General features: G+C 33.1%; 1 protein-coding gene across 1 annotated transcript; it reads right to left on the bottom strand.

Annotated features, from left to right (window-relative positions):
- Window positions 1–12,508: 12,508 nt before the first annotated feature.
- Window positions 12,509–23,724, bottom strand: LOC108742448 (zinc finger protein 426-like). Its single transcript, XM_018477665.1, has 4 exons — window positions 23,206–23,724; window positions 17,201–17,472; window positions 15,746–16,127; window positions 12,509–15,240 (listed from the first exon to the last, which is right to left on the bottom strand). Exons 1-4 carry the CDS (start codon window positions 23,267–23,269, stop codon window positions 14,645–14,647), a joined length of 1,314 nt encoding a protein of 437 aa, XP_018333167.1. The 5' UTR covers window positions 23,270–23,724; the 3' UTR covers window positions 12,509–14,644.
- Between the last annotated feature and the right edge of the window lie 421 nt (window positions 23,725–24,145).

Below are 24,145 nucleotides of genomic sequence, written 5' to 3'. Positions count from 1 at the left end.
AGACGCCTAAAGTCTTCTTAATTTCTTTTTGTATTCTAGCGCTTTATACAATATATTATAATTAAATATTAGAGATCGAAACCTCTTAACTATTTAATGGTAGTAGTAAAATTAACAGAAGCGTAATGTGATCGTAAAAAAGATCAACACGGGTTTCCTCTTTGCAGAACTATTGTGTGGATAGATAAATACAATACGTTGCTACATTTTAGATTTCAGCACATACGCTGGCTTTTAACTATTAGACACTTAGTATTCTGCAAGAGTAACGCTGAATCAACTCTTTTCTTCCAGGGAATCGTATTAGGTTTACTTATTTACGAAAATTTCAGCAGTAACTGTTTATTACTAACACCGTGAACATTTACCACTCCGCATGAGGGGTAGTTCCAGTTTATATTACTGTAGTGCAAAAATAGAGAGGACAATTTTGAGTTCCTAAAAACAGTTTGTTTATTTGTTGTCTGATTTAATATATGTTACAGATTCATTCAAATTACCAGTTATCAGCCAGGATCGTAACTAAAATTTTATTTCGAACGTTAACAATTGATAATAGAAATAAAAAAAATTATTGTCCACAATATGGGTAAGGTCTTCCAAGAAAAAAATTATTGAGATTCCCTTGAATGCCAGACTTCATTATAGTTGAACTGAATTTTTAATGTTTACAGTTAAATTTTTGGCCAGTAAAACCATTCGAGAAAATTTGACTTTTCCTAGATTTTCTAAAACAGATGTTACTTGGTGATGCTAGAGCTAGTTTATCTCAACTCCCATTTAAAATTGATACTAACTATCGGAAGAAGCTGGCGTTAATGTACATTCTGTCTTAAAAATTACCAAAAAATCTAACTAAAAAGATTTATTACCTGGTGGAATTTCTATAACATCCGAAAAGTAATTTAAACAAGTACCCACAATGCTCACGCATTTAATAACAGTAATTCTGTGCCTATTGAATAAAAAAAAAGTAATTATCTAGGAAGAACTCATTCCTTTGTAAGAAATTTCATTTCGTCATTCAAACGCTGCACTGGAGTCTTTTTTTTCATCCTTTAGTGAATTGCATTTTCACGATGAGATGTCGGACTGAAAATAAGGGAGTTTGGGAGAGTTCCCGTTGCCCCCCCCCATGATACAGGCCCCCTGCATGCCTAAACATAAGCTTTTTAATCCAATAATCCCGAGAATGATAATCTTCAACACATAGGAGAGAAGCACACAAGTGTATTTAGTTAATACATAAACAAAAAATCAGCGTTATTTTTTTTTTCGACTTTAAAGGGCCGTTGACTCCTAGAATTCTCGAGCACTTTCATAGTCCCAGTCCGCCCCTGGTGTTAAATGTGCAAGAGTGCGCCAACACAAGACAAAAACGCAAGACCAAGACTATTTTTGTTCACCATCAACTAGTTTCTATATTTTACAGTTTTTTTAGGAAATTCACAATTTGTTATTGTTTGATTATTAGTCTTGGTACGAAACCCTTTATGGTCGAGTCAGCTTCGCATTTGAGAGGGTTTTCAGAGAAAAGGGGTTGCAAAAGGAAGCTATAAAATTAACTCGTTATAGCCGAATTAATATTAACTAATTAAAATAGGTTGGGTACACGATATTAAAATTAAATTTAATATCATTACCGTATGAGCAAGAAGAGGAAGAAAATAACCTTAGGGCTCTCCCCCTTGTTCTTTACGTTATTTGTGCCTACCTTTACGGTGTAATTTATGGTTCCCCCTGTTCAAGCAGTAAAGTTACGTTTCCTCTAGTGTGGTATCTGTGCTGCAGTTGGTTTTAAACATCCGGACTTAAATTGCAAGCTCGGTAAGTACGGATTTTTCCAACTAAAAATAAACGCAACATCCGCGGTAAGTTATAAAATGAACGAAGAAACCTTTGCTCAAGTATATTCATCCAGAAAGTTGAACATTATATCCTACAGGAAATAAAGAATCATCGAAAGAAGTTAACTTTTTGTTCTCCAGATACTAAAGTAAAATTTATAATAATTGCACCTTAAAATAAATTCCACCAAAGGCGTGCTACATACTCATTAAATATTACGTTTATTAATAACAGTTAAAAGATATAATTTTGAGTATTATTAATGGTTGCTAAATGCCCCTGTCTCAGTTTTCACAGATTTCTACGTAGTTTTGAAATGTATGTTTTAAAGAAGAAACTGTTAATCGTACAACTCATTTTCATCCCCATTTTATTGTAAAGGCCAAAAGAAAGTACCTATAGCATAATAAAAATGTTTTGGTGCATATAAAATGAGATCTTACATGCAAAATTTCATTTATGTAGATGACAAACAGTTCAGCTGGGGTGCCCTAAATAGTTACCACCTTAATAGTTCAGCATGCTAAGATTTGCGGATTGACGCATCAGTATGTATTAGTGTCCTGCAAGGAGTAGTTAATCTGCTAAATAATAAAATGGAAGGTGTATTGGTAAAAGAGTATGAAGGAAAAAATAACTAAATTAAACATATGGGTATTGTAGAGCAATGATTACTGTAAAAACTAGAAGAAGTCGTCGATTTTCGATATCTAGGAAGTGGGGACATGAACTCAAGATGAAAAAAGCGGTAGACCCATAAAACAATGAATAGCGTAGGGTCGAATCGCTTTTACCAAAAAGAAATTTGTTCTGTGCTCTTGCAAACAGTTATATAATTTTATTGCTTTGCATGGGTTATTACCAGAAGCTTTTGAAGTGTGGTGTAGTAAGTGAGTGATGTAAATGTCGTAGCTAGAAATGAGGATTTACTTGAAGTAGGAGAACAGACAGCGCTATGGAAGTCAGTAAAGAAAAGGAGAGATAGGATGGTAGGACATTTTTTGAAATATGAAGGTCTGGGGCGTCATTACGTTTTTTTCCGAGTCCAGGTCGGTTTATACCAAAGAGAAAAAGATGAAATCTCCTCAATTACTAACATAAATTCTTAAGTATAGGTATACGATATGGCATATACTGTTATCAATTGATTAAGAGCTTCGACTTATACGAGATTGTATCTTCTTCTGTCTATCGACGTATGTGTAAGAAAATAGTTACCCATTATGTGTGAAAAATCTAAGCTAATGAGGGTTAAAAGTCTTTTTAATTTTTGAGAAAGCACGTTTTTAAGATAGGTTTTTGAAGTTGTAGCTAGGTCCTAATGAGCCCTGGATTCTTACATGCTTACCATATACAATAGGTGGTGATGATAATACCATTTCTTAAACTTTTGGCATTATGTGCGTATCATCATCATAAGGTCTAAGTCCACTCCACTCCTATCCTGAGCTAATCTTCGCATTTCCCCAAAACCAGAACAACCCACATCCTTAACTATTTGCGAACAATAATCTAATCTAGGTCTATCTCTACTCCTCTTAACTCTTGTTTCTTTCTCTAATATGTCTCTTACCAGACCTGCATGCCTCAGAAGGTATCCTACCAACCTATCTCGCCTATTGCTTATTGACTTCCATCGATTCATTTTTATTGAAGGCGACTTGATCCTGCGCTATTCTCTGCTTTATAACCCTACTACTCCTTCCGCCCTGTCTTATCTGACTTCCTAGATACCTATCTCCTATCTTTATATACGTTATTATATGCGTATAGAAAACCAGAATTTTTAAAGTTAAAGGGAAGAAATAAAATGAATTGAAAGCATTCAAGACCTTATATAAAAAAGACCGTGGAAAGGAAAATCACAGAGAAAAGATGGAAAAAGGAAAGAAAAATTTTCAATGGGAAGGGGATGAGGTATCAAGCACTACATATAGAAGCTGGAAAATTACAGTGTGTATGAAAAGAGCTGGACTAATGACATTGATAAGTAAAATGAAAAACTTAAAAGTACAAGAAAATATTAAAAGAGTAAAGAGAAAAACGAATTAGTTTTGATAGCAAGATTTAGACTGGGAAGTGAGAATAGGACGACAAGGTACTGGGAAGAAGAAGAAAAAAAATATGCAGTTGTTAAGAGATGTAAAATGGGAAATTTAAATGGAAGAAAAAGAAAAATTCATGAGTATAAAATAAATGTAAATGCAACTTATAATTATAAAACAATATTTTAATAAAAAATATTATTTAGTATCTAGTATGTTCTAACCGAGGTATTCTAAAAACGACAAGTCGGATTTCCGGTAATAAAGAGATACCCATTTCAAAATGAAATACACTCTGCTTAGAATTAGTAATTTGTTCCCATCATTTTAAAGCATTTTATGACAAGAAAAAGTAAAACCTGGTGACAAATTAGTGGTGTAATAAAAATGACGTAACTCCACACCACCCCTTTTCAACCCTTTTCTAACATAGGTCGGTATGTATACTTGATATAAAAATTCATTATCCTCAACGGGATTGTTTATTACTCGAAATACAGGTAGGTATCGTACAAAAACAAGTAGTTTCCGGTATTTAAAGTGGAACAGTTTTGTTTCTTTTTTTTTTTCGTGGAGAGTTCTTTGCCCTTAGAAGGGCATATAAAACTATCCAGATGTCTTTAATGGTCGTGGATTTCCTTCCACCTATCTCTAAATATGCAGTACACTCGCACCTTATTGCATGCGTTTAATTATAATAATAGCAACCGAGAGTGTACACGCGAGATTTTATTTTCGAAGAGCTTACTTTACAGCATCCTCTTACTCGATAAACAATTGATGCTATGCCAGACGTTGAAACAGGTGACCCTTGTAAAGAACTTCCTATTTACGTACGTTATACCTAATATACTACAGCACGTTCGACAGTTTCATTCATAAAATTCGATTCTACTGAAAAATCCTTTGATTATCATCATCAGGGGCGCAACAAGGAGGGGGGTCCACGGATGCCCGGGCACCCACTCGATTGGGTTGGACACCCATTCGATTTGGGTTGGGCACCCAGTCAATTCCAGTCGATTCAGATAATAACTCTGTTCGAACAGTTCAAGTTCGTAAGTGAACAGCCGAAATGATCTTTTTTTTTTAGTCATTTATAGTATTATGATGAGAGTAGCCGAACTTGTTTTTTTTCGATTTTTCCAATTATTTCCATTAATGACCTTTTTTTTGTGAGCCCCCAGTCAAATTGTAACGATCATCATCATCATAAGGTCGTCAGTCCTAAGACTGGTTGGACACTCACTTCCACTATTTCCTATCTTGAGCTAATCTTCGCATTTCCCTAATAATAGAACATCCTACATCCTTAACTATTTGCGAACAGTAATCTAATCTAGGTCTACCTCTACCCTACCTAACTCTCGTTTCTGCCTCTAATTTGTCTCTGACTTGACCTTCATGCCTGAGAAGGTGTCCTACCAACCTATCTCGCCTATTTTTTATTGACTTCCATAAAGTCTTCTGTTTTCCTATTCATTCTAATACCTCTTCATTTCTAACCTTCTCTATCCACGGTATCCTCATCATCCGCCTCTAACACCACATTTCGAACGCTTCTAACCTTTTTTTTTTCGCTGCCTTTATCATAGTTTATCAAAATTATTTATTTTATGATGGCCAAAGCAGTGAAAACCTATGTATTTAAAAAACCGATACGTCTATTTACCGGTAATGTACCGGTGACTAAGGAGCTATTCACCGGTACCGTACCGTCAATTTCCGTGAAAAGATTGGACAAGCTTGACCTAAGAAATAGACATTACTCTGTAAAGTTACTAGTGAAGAATTACTGACTATCTTTTTTTTCTTCTTGTCAATTTAAATTTTTAAGGTAGTAAAAGCTCTTAAAATAGTCGTGTGTCGTGACTTTTTCGTAATTTCTTATGCAGACTGCGAAAATAAATCACTAGGTAATAAATTGTGATGCAATTCAAAAGGGTGGAAAATGGTGTCTACCAATAAGATCTGTTAGGGTGCTCAAAATAGATTCTTCAAACAAGGGAGTTTGAAAATTGTCATTATTTTTAGAATACGTCCATTTCTCCATGCCAGGTGTGTTAAAAGAATATTACGCATTTTTAAAACTGCAGATCTTATTATTCTTATCTCCGAATTTAAAAAAATTGAATTAATTTGATTTAGTAATTAAAGTAAATCGATAGAAACTAAGTAATTTTACTAGTATTCATTTACACTTATAATATCATCATTAGAAGGTCGTCGGTTCTAAAATTAATTGGACATGCACCTCCACTCTTTCCAATCCTAAGCTAATCCTCGCATTTACCTAAAACTGGAACATCCCACATCCTTAAATATTTGTGAACAGTTATCTACTGTATAGAGATGTGCAAAATGGTTTTTTAAAAGTATTTACATACAAAATGCTAATACTTTTTTAATTTGTTATTTTAAATGTAAAATACAAAATAGATTTCCCTTTTATATTTTAAATGCTAAGTGCAAAATACGTATTTTCTGTTTTTATGTTATAGTTTCTACAGTTCAGCAACAAATAATTTTTCTATATGCTTCCTTATTTGCCTTTGTCACCCGTTTTGATTGGAAAAAAGACACTGATGCCAAAAACTTTTGGCATTATGTGCGTATCATCATCATAAGGTCTAAGTCCACTCCACTCCTATCCTGAGCTAATCTTCGCATTTCCCCAAAACCAGAACAACCCACATCCTTAACTATTTGCGAACAATAATCTAATCTAGGTCTATCTCTACTCCTCTTAACTCTTGTTTCTTTCTCTAATATGTCTCTTACCAGACCTGCATGCCTCAGAAGGTATCCTACCAACCTATCTCGCCTATTGCTTATTGACTTCCATCGATTCATTTTTATTGAAGGCGACTTGATCCTGCGCTATTCTCTGCTTTATAACCCTACTACTCCTTCCGCCCTGTCTTATCTGACTTCCTAGATACCTATCTCCTATCTTTATATACGTTATTATATGCGTATAGAAAACCAGAATTTTTAAAGTTAAAGGGAAGAAATAAAATGAATTGAAAGCATTCAAGACCTTATATAAAAAAGACCGTGGAAAGGAAAATCACAGAGAAAAGATGGAAAAAGGAAAGAAAAATTTTCAATGGGAAGGGGATGAGGTATCAAGCACTACATATAGAAGCTGGAAAATTACAGTGTGTATGAAAAGAGCTGGACTAATGACATTGATAAGTAAAATGAAAAACTTAAAAGTACAAGAAAATATTAAAAGAGTAAAGAGAAAAACGAATTAGTTTTGATAGCAAGATTTAGACTGGGAAGTGAGAATAGGACGACAAGGTACTGGGAAGAAGAAGAAAAAAAATATGCAGTTGTTAAGAGATGTAAAATGGGAAATTTAAATGGAAGAAAAAGAAAAATTCATGAGTATAAAATAAATGTAAATGCAACTTATAATTATAAAACAATATTTTAATAAAAAATATTATTTAGTATCTAGTATGTTCTAACCGAGGTATTCTAAAAACGACAAGTCGGATTTCCGGTAATAAAGAGATACCCATTTCAAAATGAAATACACTCTGCTTAGAATTAGTAATTTGTTCCCATCATTTTAAAGCATTTTATGACAAGAAAAAGTAAAACCTGGTGACAAATTAGTGGTGTAATAAAAATGACGTAACTCCACACCACCCCTTTTCAACCCTTTTCTAACATAGGTCGGTATGTATACTTGATATAAAAATTCATTATCCTCAACGGGATTGTTTATTACTCGAAATACAGGTAGGTATCGTACAAAAACAAGTAGTTTCCGGTATTTAAAGTGGAACAGTTTTGTTTCTTTTTTTTTTTCGTGGAGAGTTCTTTGCCCTTAGAAGGGCATATAAAACTATCCAGATGTCTTTAATGGTCGTGGATTTCCTTCCACCTATCTCTAAATATGCAGTACACTCGCACCTTATTGCATGCGTTTAATTATAATANTAGCAAGGAGATCGGGCTGAAACTATAGCTACAAGCTATCCAAGGATGGTACTATAGAATGTCACCTCAAGGTAGGCCTAGTGGCGTCATCTCTTGGTTAGGCCGGAAACTTATCAATCCACCCTCGTATCTCCAGAATGTTATTAAACAAATCGTAAATAAAACAAAGTGAAAACAATTAATCTTTTTCCGTTTACCATTTCCAAAATCCTTATTCAAACACATTATCATTCACTTTTTTTCAGTAAACTTCATTAAATTTTTGTGCTTTGGAATTGACAGTCCTAATATACAGTAAGTCACATTCCAGTGGATCCATTAGTATCTTAATTGCTTTTTCCTCCCTATATTAGTCAGACAGTTACTTGACCCGCCCGTGCGTGGTTCAGGTGTTATTCAGGCGATATAAAGACGGCACGTGCTACTCCATGAGGTCTGTTTTAGAAACACATGTTATTAAACGTGTTCACATAACGAATTTGCTTATTTTTACAGTTTGCAGACACTCAGTTCCACCTAATTTAATGATTCAAATACTCTAACAGATGAAGTGTTCATAAAGGATAATTACATCAATATGTTTTGATTAATTATTGTAAAGAATGTTCATAATGTAAAGAGGAGTCATTATCATCATCAAAAAATATCTATCAAAATTTAATGGCATAATTGTGTTCAACTGTTGTTAATGCCTTTTATAATTAGTTCTACGACATGATTCGGCCTAATAAAATGTAAATGATATTAATATTTAAATAAAATTGAAGTCGCATTGATACAAATTCGCATCATCATCATAAGTTCGTCAGTCCTAAGACTGGTTGGACACGCACCTCGACAAATTCACAACAAAAATTTAAAATAGGAAAAAAGCTGTCAAATTTGTTCATAAAGTATCATCTGAGGGTCTTCAAGTTGTAGTTGCAATCACTTGTTTGCGAATTAAAACCTAACTTTCCCATTTTCTTCAAATTAGATTTTCTAAATTTAAAAATAAAATTAAACGCGTAGTTACAAAATTGTATGCTTATTCTATATGAAATACTTTGACATTTAATAGTGGTTAATATCAAATATTAATGTGAATTTTCAGTTTTCTACGCACTGCATACTACCTCAGATAAATGAGGGAAAATTTATTACTATTGTCACACAATTTTCCCTTATTAACCTGAGGTTAAGTTAATTGGAAATTAGTTTTCACATTCAAATTGTATGCATTGAAAACCACTACATTGTTTATTATGTATGCATGGAACATTTTGTTGCAAACTACGAAAAGATGCTACAAATAATGATAAAAAATAATAGAAAAGTAATGCATAAATCAATTTCGTAACTTTTTACAAATATACTTATTGATCATCTCTACCAAAGATGATTCATGACTGTAAAATCATAAAAGCAATTATGACTAAACAGTTTTGCTTCAACATGAAAACGATAAAAAATAAATAATTAAAAACGGGAAATAATAAAATAAATATGCATCTATACTTACAACCAACAATATAACACAATCTTAATTTACTGCGTAATATACTTATATAAACTAAATTTGAAATTCAACTAGTATGGTAGTTATTGACAAACTTTATTTAATTTTAGATGGGTTTTTTCCAACATTTAAGATATGATCATGACAAGAAAGCATACCCTTATACAAATTAAATTTAATATCATTACCGTATGAGCAAGAAGAGGAAGAAAATAACCTTAGGGCTCTCCCCCTTGTTCTTTACGTTATTTGTGCCTACCTTTACGGTGTAATTTATGGTTCCCCCTGTTCAAGCAGTAAAGTTACGTTTCCTCTAGTGTGGTATCTGTGCTGCAGTTGGTTTTAAACATCCGGACTTAAATTGCAAGCTCGGTAAGTACGGATTTTTCCAACTAAAAATAAACGCAACATCCGCGGTAAGTTATAAAATGAACGAAGAAACCTTTGCTCAAGTATATTCATCCAGAAAGTTGAACATTATATCCTACANACAGAATTATATGGCAAACAAGACGCAGAACATATATTTAATTATACAGTGTCTTATATAATCTGCACATTACCTAATCTTATTCTTTTAAATAGAACATCCAGTATATCAATGTATTTTTCAATTTCTTCATCGACGAGGTCATATATAATAATATGTTTTTTCTTAATTTATAAATTTTTTGAATTACTGGTAACTACGAATGGGCCCGGTGGCTAAAGCTCATGAAATGAAAATTTTAGCCTAACTTGAATAGAAATTTAACTCAATATAACGCAAACTGAAACTGCATATAAGTATTCAACTTCACATAATCCTCTACGCTTTCGTTAATTCAAAATTATTTAATGATCGTATGTATTACTTTGTCCAAATTGAAAGCTTTTGCAATTTTTCAATCGATGAATATAAACTAAATTAATAAGTAATCGTCACAACAATGAAGGGATGCTACATGACAAGAGAATGAAAAAAATTCAAGAAATTTGTATTATTGTTTTGTAAAAAAGTAGTTTATAGGTACATAACTTCTGCGAGTTTAACAGCTCAGAACTGCTCGTAAAAGTACAGCAAAAGTAGGCATTTGGGGCCTCGTGTATGGGATGGGCTCATGCTCCTAGGGGAGGGTGAACGTTTACGTACCGTATCCATCAGTTACCCATAAACTATTCATTTACAAATAAAAATTGTTTAAAACACGCCTAAATAATGAAAAGTCCTTTAATCTTCCAAAAGATATTTTCAAATAGGCACACGAAGAGTTTTACTAAATTTATTTTATTTTACATAAATCCAAATAAATTTCTGTCTGAACATAAAACATAATTGTCTTTAACAAATTCATAAGTAAACAAAAAAACACATACCTTTCATTTTGCCAAAATGTAGTCGCTTCCTTGGAATGGACTTTTGCAGCTAAATTGTTCTCTATTAAGTTGATGGCTCATACACACATAAAAACATATTTGACGAAAATTTTGAAATTGTTTTGCAAATTAAACCAAAATGATCTAGTTTAGATAACAGCGGAATGACGAATTCCTTTATCGAACGTAGAAGTCAAGCTTTTAACCGTCCGCTCAGCAAAGCAGTTGCTTGTAAACTGAAGGTGAAAGGTTATGTATTGTAACATGATCCACCACTACTTGTTTTGGTTCAGTAGACAAAAGCTCAGTACCTAGATTAATTTTATTAGATAGAAAGGAAAATGAAGTAATAATTAAAAGACCGTTTAAAAAATAAGAAAACATTTAGTTAATTGTTTTTGATCTTGAGTATCGAACAGACTAAATATTAATTTCTTTTATACTCAAATATTTAAATATTTAAAATTTGTATATTTACATATATATTAAGAAATTTCTTGGCCCACTCATCAACATCCCGGCTAAACCTTTGGACCTAGATAGTTGAAATTTTGCGCAGAGGTTTCCTTTATGACCTTTATCGCCATTTTTTTAAAATAGGGAAGTTGTTATCAGTTACACTTCGAAACATTAAAAAAAATATGTTTGGATCTTCTACGCCTTCATACTACCCACATCCTTCAACTTTCACAATATATCTGCGTATTTCCAAGTGCATCCTGGGGAAACCAAAACCTTTAACCCTCTTAGCCCTAAGTGTGCGCGACATTGTTTAGTTCCAATAAAAAAAATATATTTTCCACTGTTTTATTAACAAACATACAAGAGCACAAATACAGACAATCAAAATGTGAAAATCAGAAAATGTACATACAACACGTAAAGTCTAAATACTAAAATTTTTCGGAAATACGTGTTTGGCATCTAATCGAAAGGAATAAACTATTTACCATTTAACACTGTTCACATAGAAAAATACTAACGACTAAGGAATGGAAACTACCGTAAAACTACCCCTATAAATAAATAATAGAACCGATTGTGATGAATGAAAAGCAAGAATAAATAAAAAAAAATTTATTCAGAAGTATTGTGAGATTTACTATATTTTTATATTCTCATTTTAAGAAAATCATACCAAAAATAATTAACTAAACCTTGTGTTTTTTCTTTTTGTTGTTATTATGTTTAATTAAAATTTTGTCAGTTTTTAAAATATTCTTGCTGCTTTTCACAACACTTTACGGTTTATGTCTAGCTTTTTTATTGCTTTATTATACACGTAAGTTTGGTATCTAATTACAACTAATATTGCACCATTGGCCTTCAGCTATAAGTAATAAAGTTTGTATATGTACATTTCACAAAAAGGAAAAGTCAAAACCAGCGAAGAAATTGGCATAATATTTTCTTACTCCATTTCAAAAACAAAAAAATGTATTCAAACTAATAAATTCAATTCCACGAATTTTTAGATAAAGTCCGGCAGCTAATTTAAAACTTTTCCTTATTTAGGATTTAATTGCGTAATTAGGTAGCATTAACTATGTAATTATTTATAATAATCATAATAATAATAAATGACTAGGGACACACAATATATCATTAGCCGATATTAGAACTATTGGTAGAAACCGAACTAAAATTTGTTAGTAATATTAGTTATTTATTATAAGGTATAAAAAAAATAAGCCCTGACTATTTTATCGTACACTCTGATCGCGTACTCGAAAGTGGTCCAAAGTGTACTTGAGACTAGTTGCACTCAACAAGAAGAAGGAGATCCTGATGCCAAAAATGAGAATTGTTTTTTTTTTGTTATATATTACGTATACAAAACGATTTATTATGCATGGTTTAGGTTTTTATTGACAATAATTAAAAAGATAATAAAGGCTATACCAACAATTTCATTTTACTATAAAACATAAACAACACGTTTAATAAAAATGAAATCTATTTAGTTGTTCTTTAATTATGCAAGCAATTATTTTCATAAAACAATTTTGAAACAGATTTAATAAAAATTTTAACGAACTATTTATTATCTAAGAAAACGTTCAAGTATTTCATCAGCAAAAATTTCCGACCACGCTATAAAAAACTAAGAAAATTGTGGATTTTCCTTTCTTGCTAGACAAGAATTTTTGTTAATGGTCTCTATTGGTATACGCACCTTCGATTTCGTTAAAATTTTTGTATTTTGTGCAGTTCACTATGCTGGATAGAGAATATATTTATATGCATTTCTTAGCATAGATACCGTAATATTATGATCAGAAGAAACCAAGTAAAAGCATGAAGTTTGGTTTGGTTAGAATTACTTATATAGTTACGGAAGGTAAAGACAACACTGACGAAGTAAGTATTGTCGTATCCGGGTGCTTGTTTTGTTTAAGATAAGATAAGTTCAACTAGTTTTGATTTTCAATTATGAAACTATGAAGAAAAAGTCTTTCCTGGCTCAATATATAAATATATTATTGTTCTGCATAGTGATCTGCACAACACCAAAATTTCAACGAAATCGTATAGACATATGACTTATGATCACCCCCCCACTACTTCTGTCAGCAAAAATAAGAAAAACTGTCACCTTACGTAATATTTTAACACCCCTAACCGAAATATATGTTATTAGATACATTTTTACCTAATTAAAGAAGGTCTGAAAAAAAAAACAATTCCTCATCTCTGGCATTGATTGAGATCAATTTCCTATCAAAACTAAACTAAAATTTACCGAATAAATAAATAATAATAGATAAATAAATTAGAGAACAAACCCTGTATTATCGGCTAATAGTATTTTTATATACCATCTCAGCCATCAAATTACGTAATCATAAATACCTTATTCATATGTATAAAAAATATCCCTAATAATTAACAGATAGTACCTATTATATTAATTTGTTAAGGCAAGTATTACACGGCAAAGCTGACATTATTAGCAATAAATTGTTCCACCAAAATTACCGCCAGAATTTTCGCTGTAATTTAAATCAAACAGTACGGAATTACTCTGCAATTTGGTCTTGTAGAGATCCTTATAGCTTCATGAGGACCCTACGTATCGTATATCACAGAAATGTTGATAACATTAAGTTAATTTTTATTAGTAAGACACGTTATTATTTATTCGATTACAATGAGTATTCCGTATAATACTATAAAATTTTGCTCATTGAAATATTCACTCGATAATATGTATAATTAAATGCATACACTAATTAAGACGTTTTGTTAATTTTTCTAAAATAGTTTTAATTTAGTTAGCATTTTTCGTTTGGTGATGGTCAAATTTTTAACATCTACTGTATGTACACGAACTTTAAACAAATAATACGAAAGGGAAACATGTGATAAACCGAATGACCAAGCTGCCATTGAGGACAGGAAATCAACTTATAAAAAATGAACACAAAGACCTAAAGAAATTATAATTTAAACTACTATAAAATCTACATCTACCTACTTGAATAATGGCACTTTAATTCACAGTGATAATATTATTAATTTTTTTTTTTGAAATAAGGCACAAACATCACACACAGTATTTCTTTAATTAATGGTACGTACATTAACTAATTTACTACAATTCCTGCCAACGAATAATATCAAATAAAAAATAAATATCTTAATATCACTTTACAAGCTTTCAAAAGTACTTGTAGTAATTATCGTAGTTTTTGTTTGTCTGTTAGTGTCTTATAAAATAATAAATTAGGTAATTTTTGTAAGTACCTGTTTCCAATATGCGTAGATCTGCTACGTTCGGCTGACAAAGCGATTCAGTTGTGGTCCCAAAACGGAATATAACAATCGAAAATGCGTCCGCGGGACATTAAAAGGCACCATTCGTCCACTAAACGGACTGTTCACGAAAACGCACATTTCTCCTTCCGGCAACGCAATCTTTTTTTAACACAAATGATTTTCGTTAGACTGCAATTGCAAGACCGATCGCGTAACCTGTGGAATAATCACTTCCAGAGGGATAGCCGCCCCTGTCGTAGTTGTCTCTGCCCGTGGTTGATGAAAAATCCATCGGCTGATCTTGGACGATTCCGCCTCCCAGCTTTAAATTTTGACTGAACCGATGGGCGTTCAATATGACAGACGGATGCTCGATAGTCGAGTATAAAATGCGTTCGGGATTGGGCGATATGACGGTCGATCTGTACAGTAAGGGCGAACGTACCGGACGATCATGGGCTACAAACAGTTTTTCCGAACTTCTGACAACCGAGGAAATCTTGTCTTCCGGCGGTCGCGAACCGACCGACACTATGACAGGTGTCGGAGACGAGGAATTCTTATCCGGCGTGTCTTCGCGCGAGTTGCGGCGACCGCTGCCGTTCATCCGCATACAGGACGATTCCTCGTGCTTGTAAAGATACGATTTTAACGCGAACGCTTTACCGCAACGCCCGCAAATGTGAGGCTTCGTGTTCGAATGCGTTTGGATGTGTGCGCGAAGATTCGACTTATCTGCGAACGCTTTTCCACAAACGGTGCACTTAAATGGTTTCTCACCTGCAATGAAAACGATCGGTCAACTCTGACTTACCTTGAAAACTCTCAAGCAATTTCAACTTCATTGTCAAAAAAAACAAGTATTTCAGTAAAACACTATTATTATAATTATGACACTCAAAATAGTTTGGTTTTTATAAATTTTAACTTTATATAAATGGAACGAAGTCGACGAAACACGAACGCCCTAAACAGTGATGAGCAAAGCAAGACCAATACCAAGACTTCGTCTTAATCTTTCTTAAGTAGTCTTCTAGTCTTGGTCTTGGAGATGATCTTGGTCTTATATTATTAGTCTTGTCCAAACCAAGACTACAAGACCAAAACCAATGTTACTCATCACTAACCTTGAAATTTCGTAAATTATTGCAATTTAGCAAAACTTTTTTTAAAGAAATTTATTTAGTTGAAAATCACGATTTTTCGCTCAAAACCGAAAAGTTGAAAAACAAATTTTTTTCAAACAGAAAACTGCTTAATAATAAACATTTCGTAATTCACTTACCAGTGTGTGTTCTTATGTGTCCTTGAAGTAGCCACGGTCGCGAAAAACATTTCCCACAATACTGACACTTGCAACCTTGGTTATGCGTGCGGACGTGCATGGAAAACGCGGGCATGCTGACGTAAAGTTTATCACAATGGGGACAGCGTCTGGCCTTCTTGTCACCGGGACTTCGATGGGTTTGCCGGTGCCTCGCTAGATTGCTGGATGTGCTGTACCTTTTTCCGCAATCGCTACATTCGTAATCGTGATGGTGATCCGAATTTGAAGAGGAGGAATTATTTGAGGATGATTGAGTTAATTGAGGAGAAGTCTCCGAAACAGTCTTTTGAGTATTGTTACCGGTAGTACTACTGACAACGTTTTGTTGATTGCTTTCGTTCTGAAATAAAATTTACTATTTGGGAAAGAATTATATGTATAAAACGTACATACGTCAACTTTTAATTTATAAGAGTATGTAGAAAAATAGATAATAAGTGTTAATAAAAAATTGAAATTTCTAACGTATTTTTATTTGAGGAGATAAAAAAAGGGAAACTACAGTCTTGACATGAAGAAGGAAAAACAAAAAGCACAAAATGAAAATAAAGCTTTTAACGACCCCCTAACAAATATTACGTCACAAAAGCTAATCTACCCCCCTACAAAAGATTTCTTGTGATTAAGATTGGTTTATTCTACACGAATTTTCCTCTACGATTTACGAATAAGTTTTGAAGGATGAAAAAATTGCAAATCATCACGACCCCATCGACTTGTAACTTGAAATTTCCGCTTGCAATTTGAAATATCGACTTGTAATTTGAAATTTTGGCTTGTCACTCGAATTTAAATGTTGATTTCTTGCGATTCAGTTGACTTAATACTCACTCATTTCGTTCATGTTGTCTTTATCTACCGTAACCTCGAACTTCCGAGTTGCAGATCGAAATTCCAAGTAATAAATCAAAATTTTAAAAAGAAATTATTGTTGAACCTTCCATTCGTTCATATTATTTTAAATAAATAAATGTTTTTAATGATTAATGGAATTAAACTGAGATTCATGTGCGCGTCAAAAATGACCAAAATGTTTACAGTTGCTTCCGTTTCAATTCAACGAAACAAGTGGGATTAATTGAAAATAAACAAAATTTGTGCATTTTACTTTGCTATTTCAGTTAAAGTACGTCATAAACATGGTGTTTAAAACGACGTATTGCCATTTCACGCAACAGTTGCCCGATGCCAATCAACGCCTGGATCAAACCTAGCACCAGAATCTGTTCTCAAAATAGTCAAACTATGATTGCACTTTAGAAGATGCTCATAACTTTTCGGAGATGAGATCGTACCGGGTACACTCAAAAAGTCATTAAAACCACTAATGGATTGACTATTATTACACTATGAAATCGTTTTATTGAGACGGAAATTGAGATAGGTTTCAGGATTCAACGAAAACTCACTAACCTTTGCAAGATGTGGTCTGGAGGCCCTGGACGACTTGTCAAACAACTTATGGGTGTATGTGTAGGTTTCTTGATCCGAATTTTCTCTTTTGCAATGGTTGGTGGAAAGGTGAGGATGGTCTAAAATTTGACCTGCAGCCGCAGCTAGACTCACTTCGGCGAGTTTGGTAAGGTTGTAGAGTTCGTCCGGACATTCCGAACTGTTATCTGAAAGACCCATCAGGTCGTCGTTTGACGGCTCAGCTAAACTTACCGTTCTCTCAGGACTCTCTTCTGTAAAGAAAAGGAAATCCAACATTACTTTGATAGAATTATCGATTGATTATCCATTTCCAAGAAGTTTAGAATTTTTTGGGCTCTCTTCAGTTAAAGAATTAGAAGGCATTCATAGACTGTCTCTTTGTCCACTTTTTAAACTTCTAATACCTCCAATGGGCAATGTGAGCAACTTTCATTCACTATTTTATATAATGTTTGATCGGTGATACTAACAAAAATTTTAACTGAAAAAATGTATTTTGCATTTTACAAATAGAAAATACGCTTAGAAAAGTATTTTAAATAAAATACAAAATGCTTTTCTCAAAAAAGTATTTAAATGCAATATAAAAGTAGGTATTTTTTATTTGCATTTTAAATGCAAGTATTTTTAATAAATCACATCTCTGGTATATAAACTAAATTGATTAATAATTTTTATCTCGAAAATTTTCAAAGAAATCGCTATTAAGCACCTGATGGTTTTTGATGTTAGTTAGTTTTGTAATTTTATTAACAACTTCTACAGAATTGTCATTAAATTTGTCTAAAAATATTTTTACCGTAAAAAATTACAAAATGTAATCTGCGAAACGCCCTTCCTTTTTATTTTTCAATCCAAAGTAAACGTAATAAAAAAGTTAAATCTAGATATCCGTCTTTTTATTGACATGTCACTTTTGATGACGTAAGAGATTTGTGCATAATACATATCATTGGCAGTAATAAGCTATTAACCTTTAGATATATATATATTTGTGCTACTGAAACTGACTGTTGCCAGGTTTTCAACCACCGACTTGACGCAATCCACTGAATCATTGTCAACCTGCATAAAATGTGTCTTTCAACTATTGCAAATGAGACAAGACTTTCGCATTTAAACGCTTTTAAGAAAAGTAAACAAATTTTGTTTACAACTAATTCTAAGACTAGAGACTAGTATCGGATAGTGCTCTTAACGGGTGACGGGTACAGGGTGCTGAGGAACCAGGAACAGAGTGCCATTTGGATTTTAGTTGCTTCAAATACTTTAACTCATAAAACCACCGAAAATAGTAATTTTTTATTTAGTGTTGCCTATTTGATCTTGGTCTTGCATATTCGGTCTTGATTTGTGTTGGTCATGGTCGTATTCGTTCGGTCTAAGTCTTGGTATTGCTAGTATAAAGACAGTCTTGGTTTTGTTGTTGTTGTTCTTCCATTTCCTCAAGACCAAGATCAATTTTGCTCTTTATCACTATTACCTGACACCTGGTGCGTCTCTAGTAATATTGTTCTGACCCCACAGTACCAAACTAATTTTGAGCTACATGCTGAACGATTGCCCCAATTGAATGGTTAAAAACATAAAGAAAAATTGTAGTTCGATTAAACGTAACTTGCAAAAACTTGACCCAATTGACTCAATTGTTTATTAGTATCAACTCAAAATTCTTTGAGAGCGGATATATCAAGTTGCAATTGGCATTCGGCGAAATCGTGCTTTTTAAAAAAAAAACAGGATAAATAAAACCACTTGTTCGTCAAAAAAGAAACGGCCCATGCCCCACTTGTTGAGCTGGCCGTTCGAAGTTGCTCGGGCCAAAAGGAGATTATTTGGGCCAAAAGCAGGGGCTCCGTAAGGTGTTATCGGCATCCTGCCAATTCGCAACAAGTCGCCATCACCACCGAACTGTATGGACAACAAGTAGCCCGTGTAAATAAGTCGTGGCGCATGAGCCACTTTTCCGACACTTTTAAGTGTACCTATGTGCCTGTAATCTATTTAGTGCGTGTGGTTCGGTTTATTTTTGAGTTCTAAAATAGAGAATTATTAATAGAGACGCACGAGGTGGCTCACTTCGATGACTCAACGGTCAACGACGCTTATTGAAATATTTCCGCAAAATGCGCCTAATTATTTTTCAAAAATTATCTACCAAAATAAAACTAGGCGATACTATTATCATTTATATGATCCCTGTTGTACATTTATGGAGAAAAACTCCAAACAATCCTAAAAAATGCGTGCTTATTACCTTTGAAATATCTGATAATTTCTCTCTTAATTTTATCCCAGAGACACGAACGCTTTTGATACATTGCAAATCTAATTTCGTCATTATAGCAGACTTTTGGGAAAACCTAGTCATGCTGATGCTGTCATAACAGGGGCGGCCTTTGGGGGTGGCGAACAGGGCAACCGCCAGGGGGCTCGCTCTTGCAGGGGCCTCGCACACTCGCGCAACAATCCAATTAGAAAAATATTAGGTAGTAATAGTTAATAGTCTTAAAAGAAGCCACAAATTTGTTATCTTTGTTTTTATCAATTTTTTTTTAATTTTTGATAAACAATTTTAAAACTGTAAACTTATTTATGAATCACTTTGCATTTTTCAAGTATCATCATTAAAAGTAATTCCACAAAGACAAGGGCCTCGCAAAAATTTACCCGCCCGGAACCTTCCAATGACTAAGGCCGCCCCTGTGTCATAAAGTATGATTTGTCTCCTATACTTTCCATTTATGAACATCAAAATGGGAATTTTCTTCATCGAAATATTAAGAATTCACAAGTTCGTTATGTGCACTAATTGATGAAGCTCAACGAAATTATGTTTTCGTTCAACTGAGCATGAATAAAAAATAAAACGTCTTCACTGGAGATAAAAACATTAAATAATAGTACAATAACTAACTACTGGGTGGTATGTTCAGATAGATGTTTTTATAACTAGTTTTAAGATTGGCATCAACCAAACGTAGAGTGACTTCACGTATCCAACGCGAGCATCAACATGATATCTCAAAAAGAAAACTAATGGCAAAGAATTGTAATTTGCGATAGTGGGATTAATGATGGTCTGAGTAAAACTTTTGGAAATAGAAACTGACCCTTGAAAATAGTTTAAAACAACATTTTTTTCCTCTTTTCAGTGTTTAATATCTCAAAACTTCGAAGTGATGGGGAAATACATGCAGGTACCTACTCGGAGACCAGATTCCTTCGGGCAAACCCATTTTTGTTTCAGCAGTAATAAAAACCTTTTTGAGAACTGAATAGTTCCCACCATTAATCATAAAAAAAAGCATTTCACAAACCTTTTATTAGTTTGCTGCATCATATATATGCTTCTCCAAACATTGACCCATCAAGCATGAGTTAGTAAAATGTGAAATCTTTTAAACTGTATTTTTCTGTTTTTAAAGATATTTTCATTTGTAGATCTGAATAATTATCAAATACGTAAGTTCCTACTTCATTTGAAAATCGAAGAAAAGTATATATATCAACAACTAATATTTAATTTAATTAAAATAATCACCAATGAATCTCTAGGAATATTCAACACTTTCAATTCAATTTTATTTTCTCGCTTAGCTTAACTTTCAATAACAATTACAAAGTACAAATGTATGAAATACCTTTTTGTAAATACTTATCCAAAAAATTACAGTTCAGTTTCATTCAAAATTACGTTCCCAGTACACATTTGTTTATACCGGAAATATCTTTCACTATTCATTGACAAATTTTTGGAACGTACCAAATAGATAAATATTTTTGTTGAATAATAAATTAACGTTTTCTTTAAATAAATAAAGAGTTAAGTATTACATAGTTCAGTTCCGGAAAAAAACTGTTTGTTATTGAAACGTGCGTTGGGCAGAGCAATGTTCTAAATTTAAAAAAAAATGTAACATATGGTCATGCTAAGCGAACACACGTTACGATTTTAATAAGTTTCAATTTACATCAGTAAAAGAAATTATGGTAAACGCAACGTTAAATAAAACCGACTTTTAAACATCCCTAATGCAATCTGTATAAAAGCTCTCCTCATAATCAATTATTTTCTTAGTAATTTGACAAGAAAGGCAAAAAATATAATAATAACAGGGACAAACAAGGAAAGACAGTCCATGTCATCTAAAATGAATTGTTATTTAATAACTACTTAAAAAGGATAATGTAATAACACATTTTGCAAAAATCTACAACCGAAAATTGGAAATGAAAACAAATGCACGGAAGATGAACTCATCGTTACCTTCCACGGTTGACCATTGCAAATTAGTTCGGAAAGAAGTACTTCAGCGATTAATTACTCTTTTAACTTATCTAATCTACGTCTACACCTGCTCCTCTTAACTCTTAGTCCTACTTCTAATATATTTCTAACTATCTCGTCTATTTCCTATTAACTTCCATAACATTCTCGTTCCAAAACGTTCACGAATCTCATCACCCATACAGAGAAGTGGTTGAATTTCCAAATTAATTGATGGCGAGCACAAATGTGATTTCTTTTTGTTAAAAGCGACCCCACAATGAGCAATTCTTGACTTTATATCTCTAGCGCTTTTCCCCTTTGGAATTATCTATTTCCCTAAATAACGGAAATTAGCGACTTCTTGTAGCTTTTCGTCACTTTATTGGAAGGTAGAGAAGAGAGATACCAAACGCCTCTTTGCTGGGTGCAAATACTTGCTATATCATCTGCTAATCTAAGCATATCAGCTAATCATTTGTCCCTGTACCTATGTCTATTCCCAACGCTGTCCTGTCCTCGAATTAAAATGTTTACTTCTCTACGATGTTACTCAAATTCTATAACTGCTTGTTATCTCTCTTCCATATTCTATCCCTATATCTCACCCCTACATTCTTAAGTATTTTTAGCATCATTTCCCATTTAACAGTGTCAATAGTTTTTTTTTTCTCAACCATAAGTTCTTTCTTATGAAATTGTTAATGGGATTCGAAGAACTCTTACTATTCGGCTGCTAAATTCAGTCCCATTCATAAAATCGAACATTTTTTTGCATTCTTCCATTCAATTAAGGCTAGTTTATGTAAAGAAAATTAGTTTTGCGCATCCAGCATGTGCTTTATGCCAGTCGCGAGATTATTTGTAAACATTTAGAGTCATTGAAGTTTATATCCGCTGCTAAAGAGTATCGTGGTGACATTTTAATAGGGTAAAAGCCATCTCGTATACACGCTAGCTTTTATTATGAACGCCTTAGTTTTACAATATGGACACCTATCGTCAAATATATTTAGAAAAGCACTTACCAGGAAGTAGGAATATGATATGAGCATGTAGTAGTAGAAAAAAATGTACAAAATGCCTTGAATAGAGTCAGTGTAAGTAATTGAAAATAAAGGTAAAAACTTTTTTGCATATACGTTTTCTAACCAAAACAATTTTTATCATACAAGTTTTAGTAATTTCAAAAAACTAATGAAGAATTGTTTATTTATATATAAGTATCTGGTTATGGCAGTACATCGCTATCTACTGCTGTCTGCTGCTGACTTTAGTTATCCAAGAGTTTTAAAAAAGATTATGTTAATTTTGAAGTTTAAATTAACGAACAAACAAAGCCAGATTAACTATTTAAAAACGATATAAAATTGAAAAAGCTTAATGTCACTTAATAGTACTGTATCTAATACATTCGATGATTTTCCGAAAATATGTATTTATATTTGCACAAATTGGGGTTGAAAGAAAAATATTAGGGAGCATGTTACTTTGCGCAATTTCGTTTCATTTTACTTATTGGTACTGTAATAATATAATATTGCTTTTTATGCAGATCAAACTTTAATCTCAATGTGGTCAATAATATTTCACAAGTTTACGTATAAGAAATTATATGTGGATTAGATAAAAACATGTAAAGTAATTTAAAATGGTTAAAGATTATAAAATGAGAAGTTAATAATGTCATTGTAATGAATTAACAGGTTCTTACCTTTCTGTTCAATTTCTTTCTCTAAATTGTATCTGCGATGCGTGATAAGAAAAGCACGCGGCATGCTTTCCAACTTTTAGCACACAAAAACCACTTAACGACAGTTTCTTTTTGTATTAATGAAGAAATGTTCACAATGTTTGACGTAAAAAAAGAGTCGATGTCGATGTTCGTTTGCGTTGACAGTGCGGTGTTTTTTAGGCAGGGCCTCCTGGATGCGACTTAAGTTGAGTACGGTCGTCGCAGTGGCTGTTGGTGCTTGTTGAGCGCACGGTTTTGACAAAACGATTTGAGGAATGGTTTCTGTTGAACTGAGATTAAGAAACGTGGTAGCTGTTCTATATTTACAAAATGTTGACGCGTGCCAAGTTTCAAGCAGAGGGGACTTCTCCTATGGGCCCCGCCGATCCTTTGTCTTCCCTCTTGCTCTTACGTCCCATTGGCCCTCCCATGCCGCGATCGCTTTCATTTGGTCCTTCGGGATGACGCTTTCAGGTGGTAGATTGGGATAATTTTGGAAGCATTTTTATTTAGAGCGACGGATGCTGAGGTCAAGATTTTCGTTCGTTTTGTTTTCTCAAAGTGGGTGTCAAACAACAAACCAGCAGTGGTTTTTTAGTTTTCATTCATAATTAGCCAGTAAAGATACGAACAATTCGAAAATTACAAGTAATTGTATTATACAGTATCTATATATTTATTTTCCTAAACTATTTTAATTAAATACAAAATACTGCTGTCAAAATTATGTAATAATAAATAAATAAAATAAGTAATTGAAAAATACTGTACAACTTGGTTGTAGCGTCACCGTAAGACCGGCCATGTTTTGACGTAATAACCGATTGTTATTATTAACGGACAACCTCTTGATTTTGACGATCTAGGTCCTGACCAAGGAAAGTTCCGGCAATAATACGTGGAATAAAAGTATATACGA

Source organism: Agrilus planipennis, unplaced genomic scaffold, assembly GCF_000699045.2.
Source record: "Agrilus planipennis isolate EAB-ADULT unplaced genomic scaffold, Apla_2.0 scaffold307, whole genome shotgun sequence".
NCBI classification, from domain to species: Eukaryota; Metazoa; Arthropoda; class Insecta; order Coleoptera; family Buprestidae; genus Agrilus; species Agrilus planipennis.
The sequence above is the reverse complement of the archived record's forward strand: the minus strand, read 5'-3'. Positions and strand labels throughout refer to the sequence as shown.

Coding starts and splice junctions, on each gene's coding strand:
- LOC108742448 (XM_018477665.1), bottom strand. CDS start 23,269: ATGCCGCGTGCTTTTCTTATCACGCATCGCAGATACAATTTAGAGAAA. Junction 17,473..23,205: donor GAAAGAAATTGAACAGAAAG/GTAAGAACCTGT, acceptor TTTTCTTTACAG/AAGAGAGTCCTGAGAGAACG. Junction 15,241..15,745: donor ACACATAAGAACACACACTG/GTAAGTGAATTA, acceptor TTTTCATTGCAG/GTGAGAAACCATTTAAGTGC.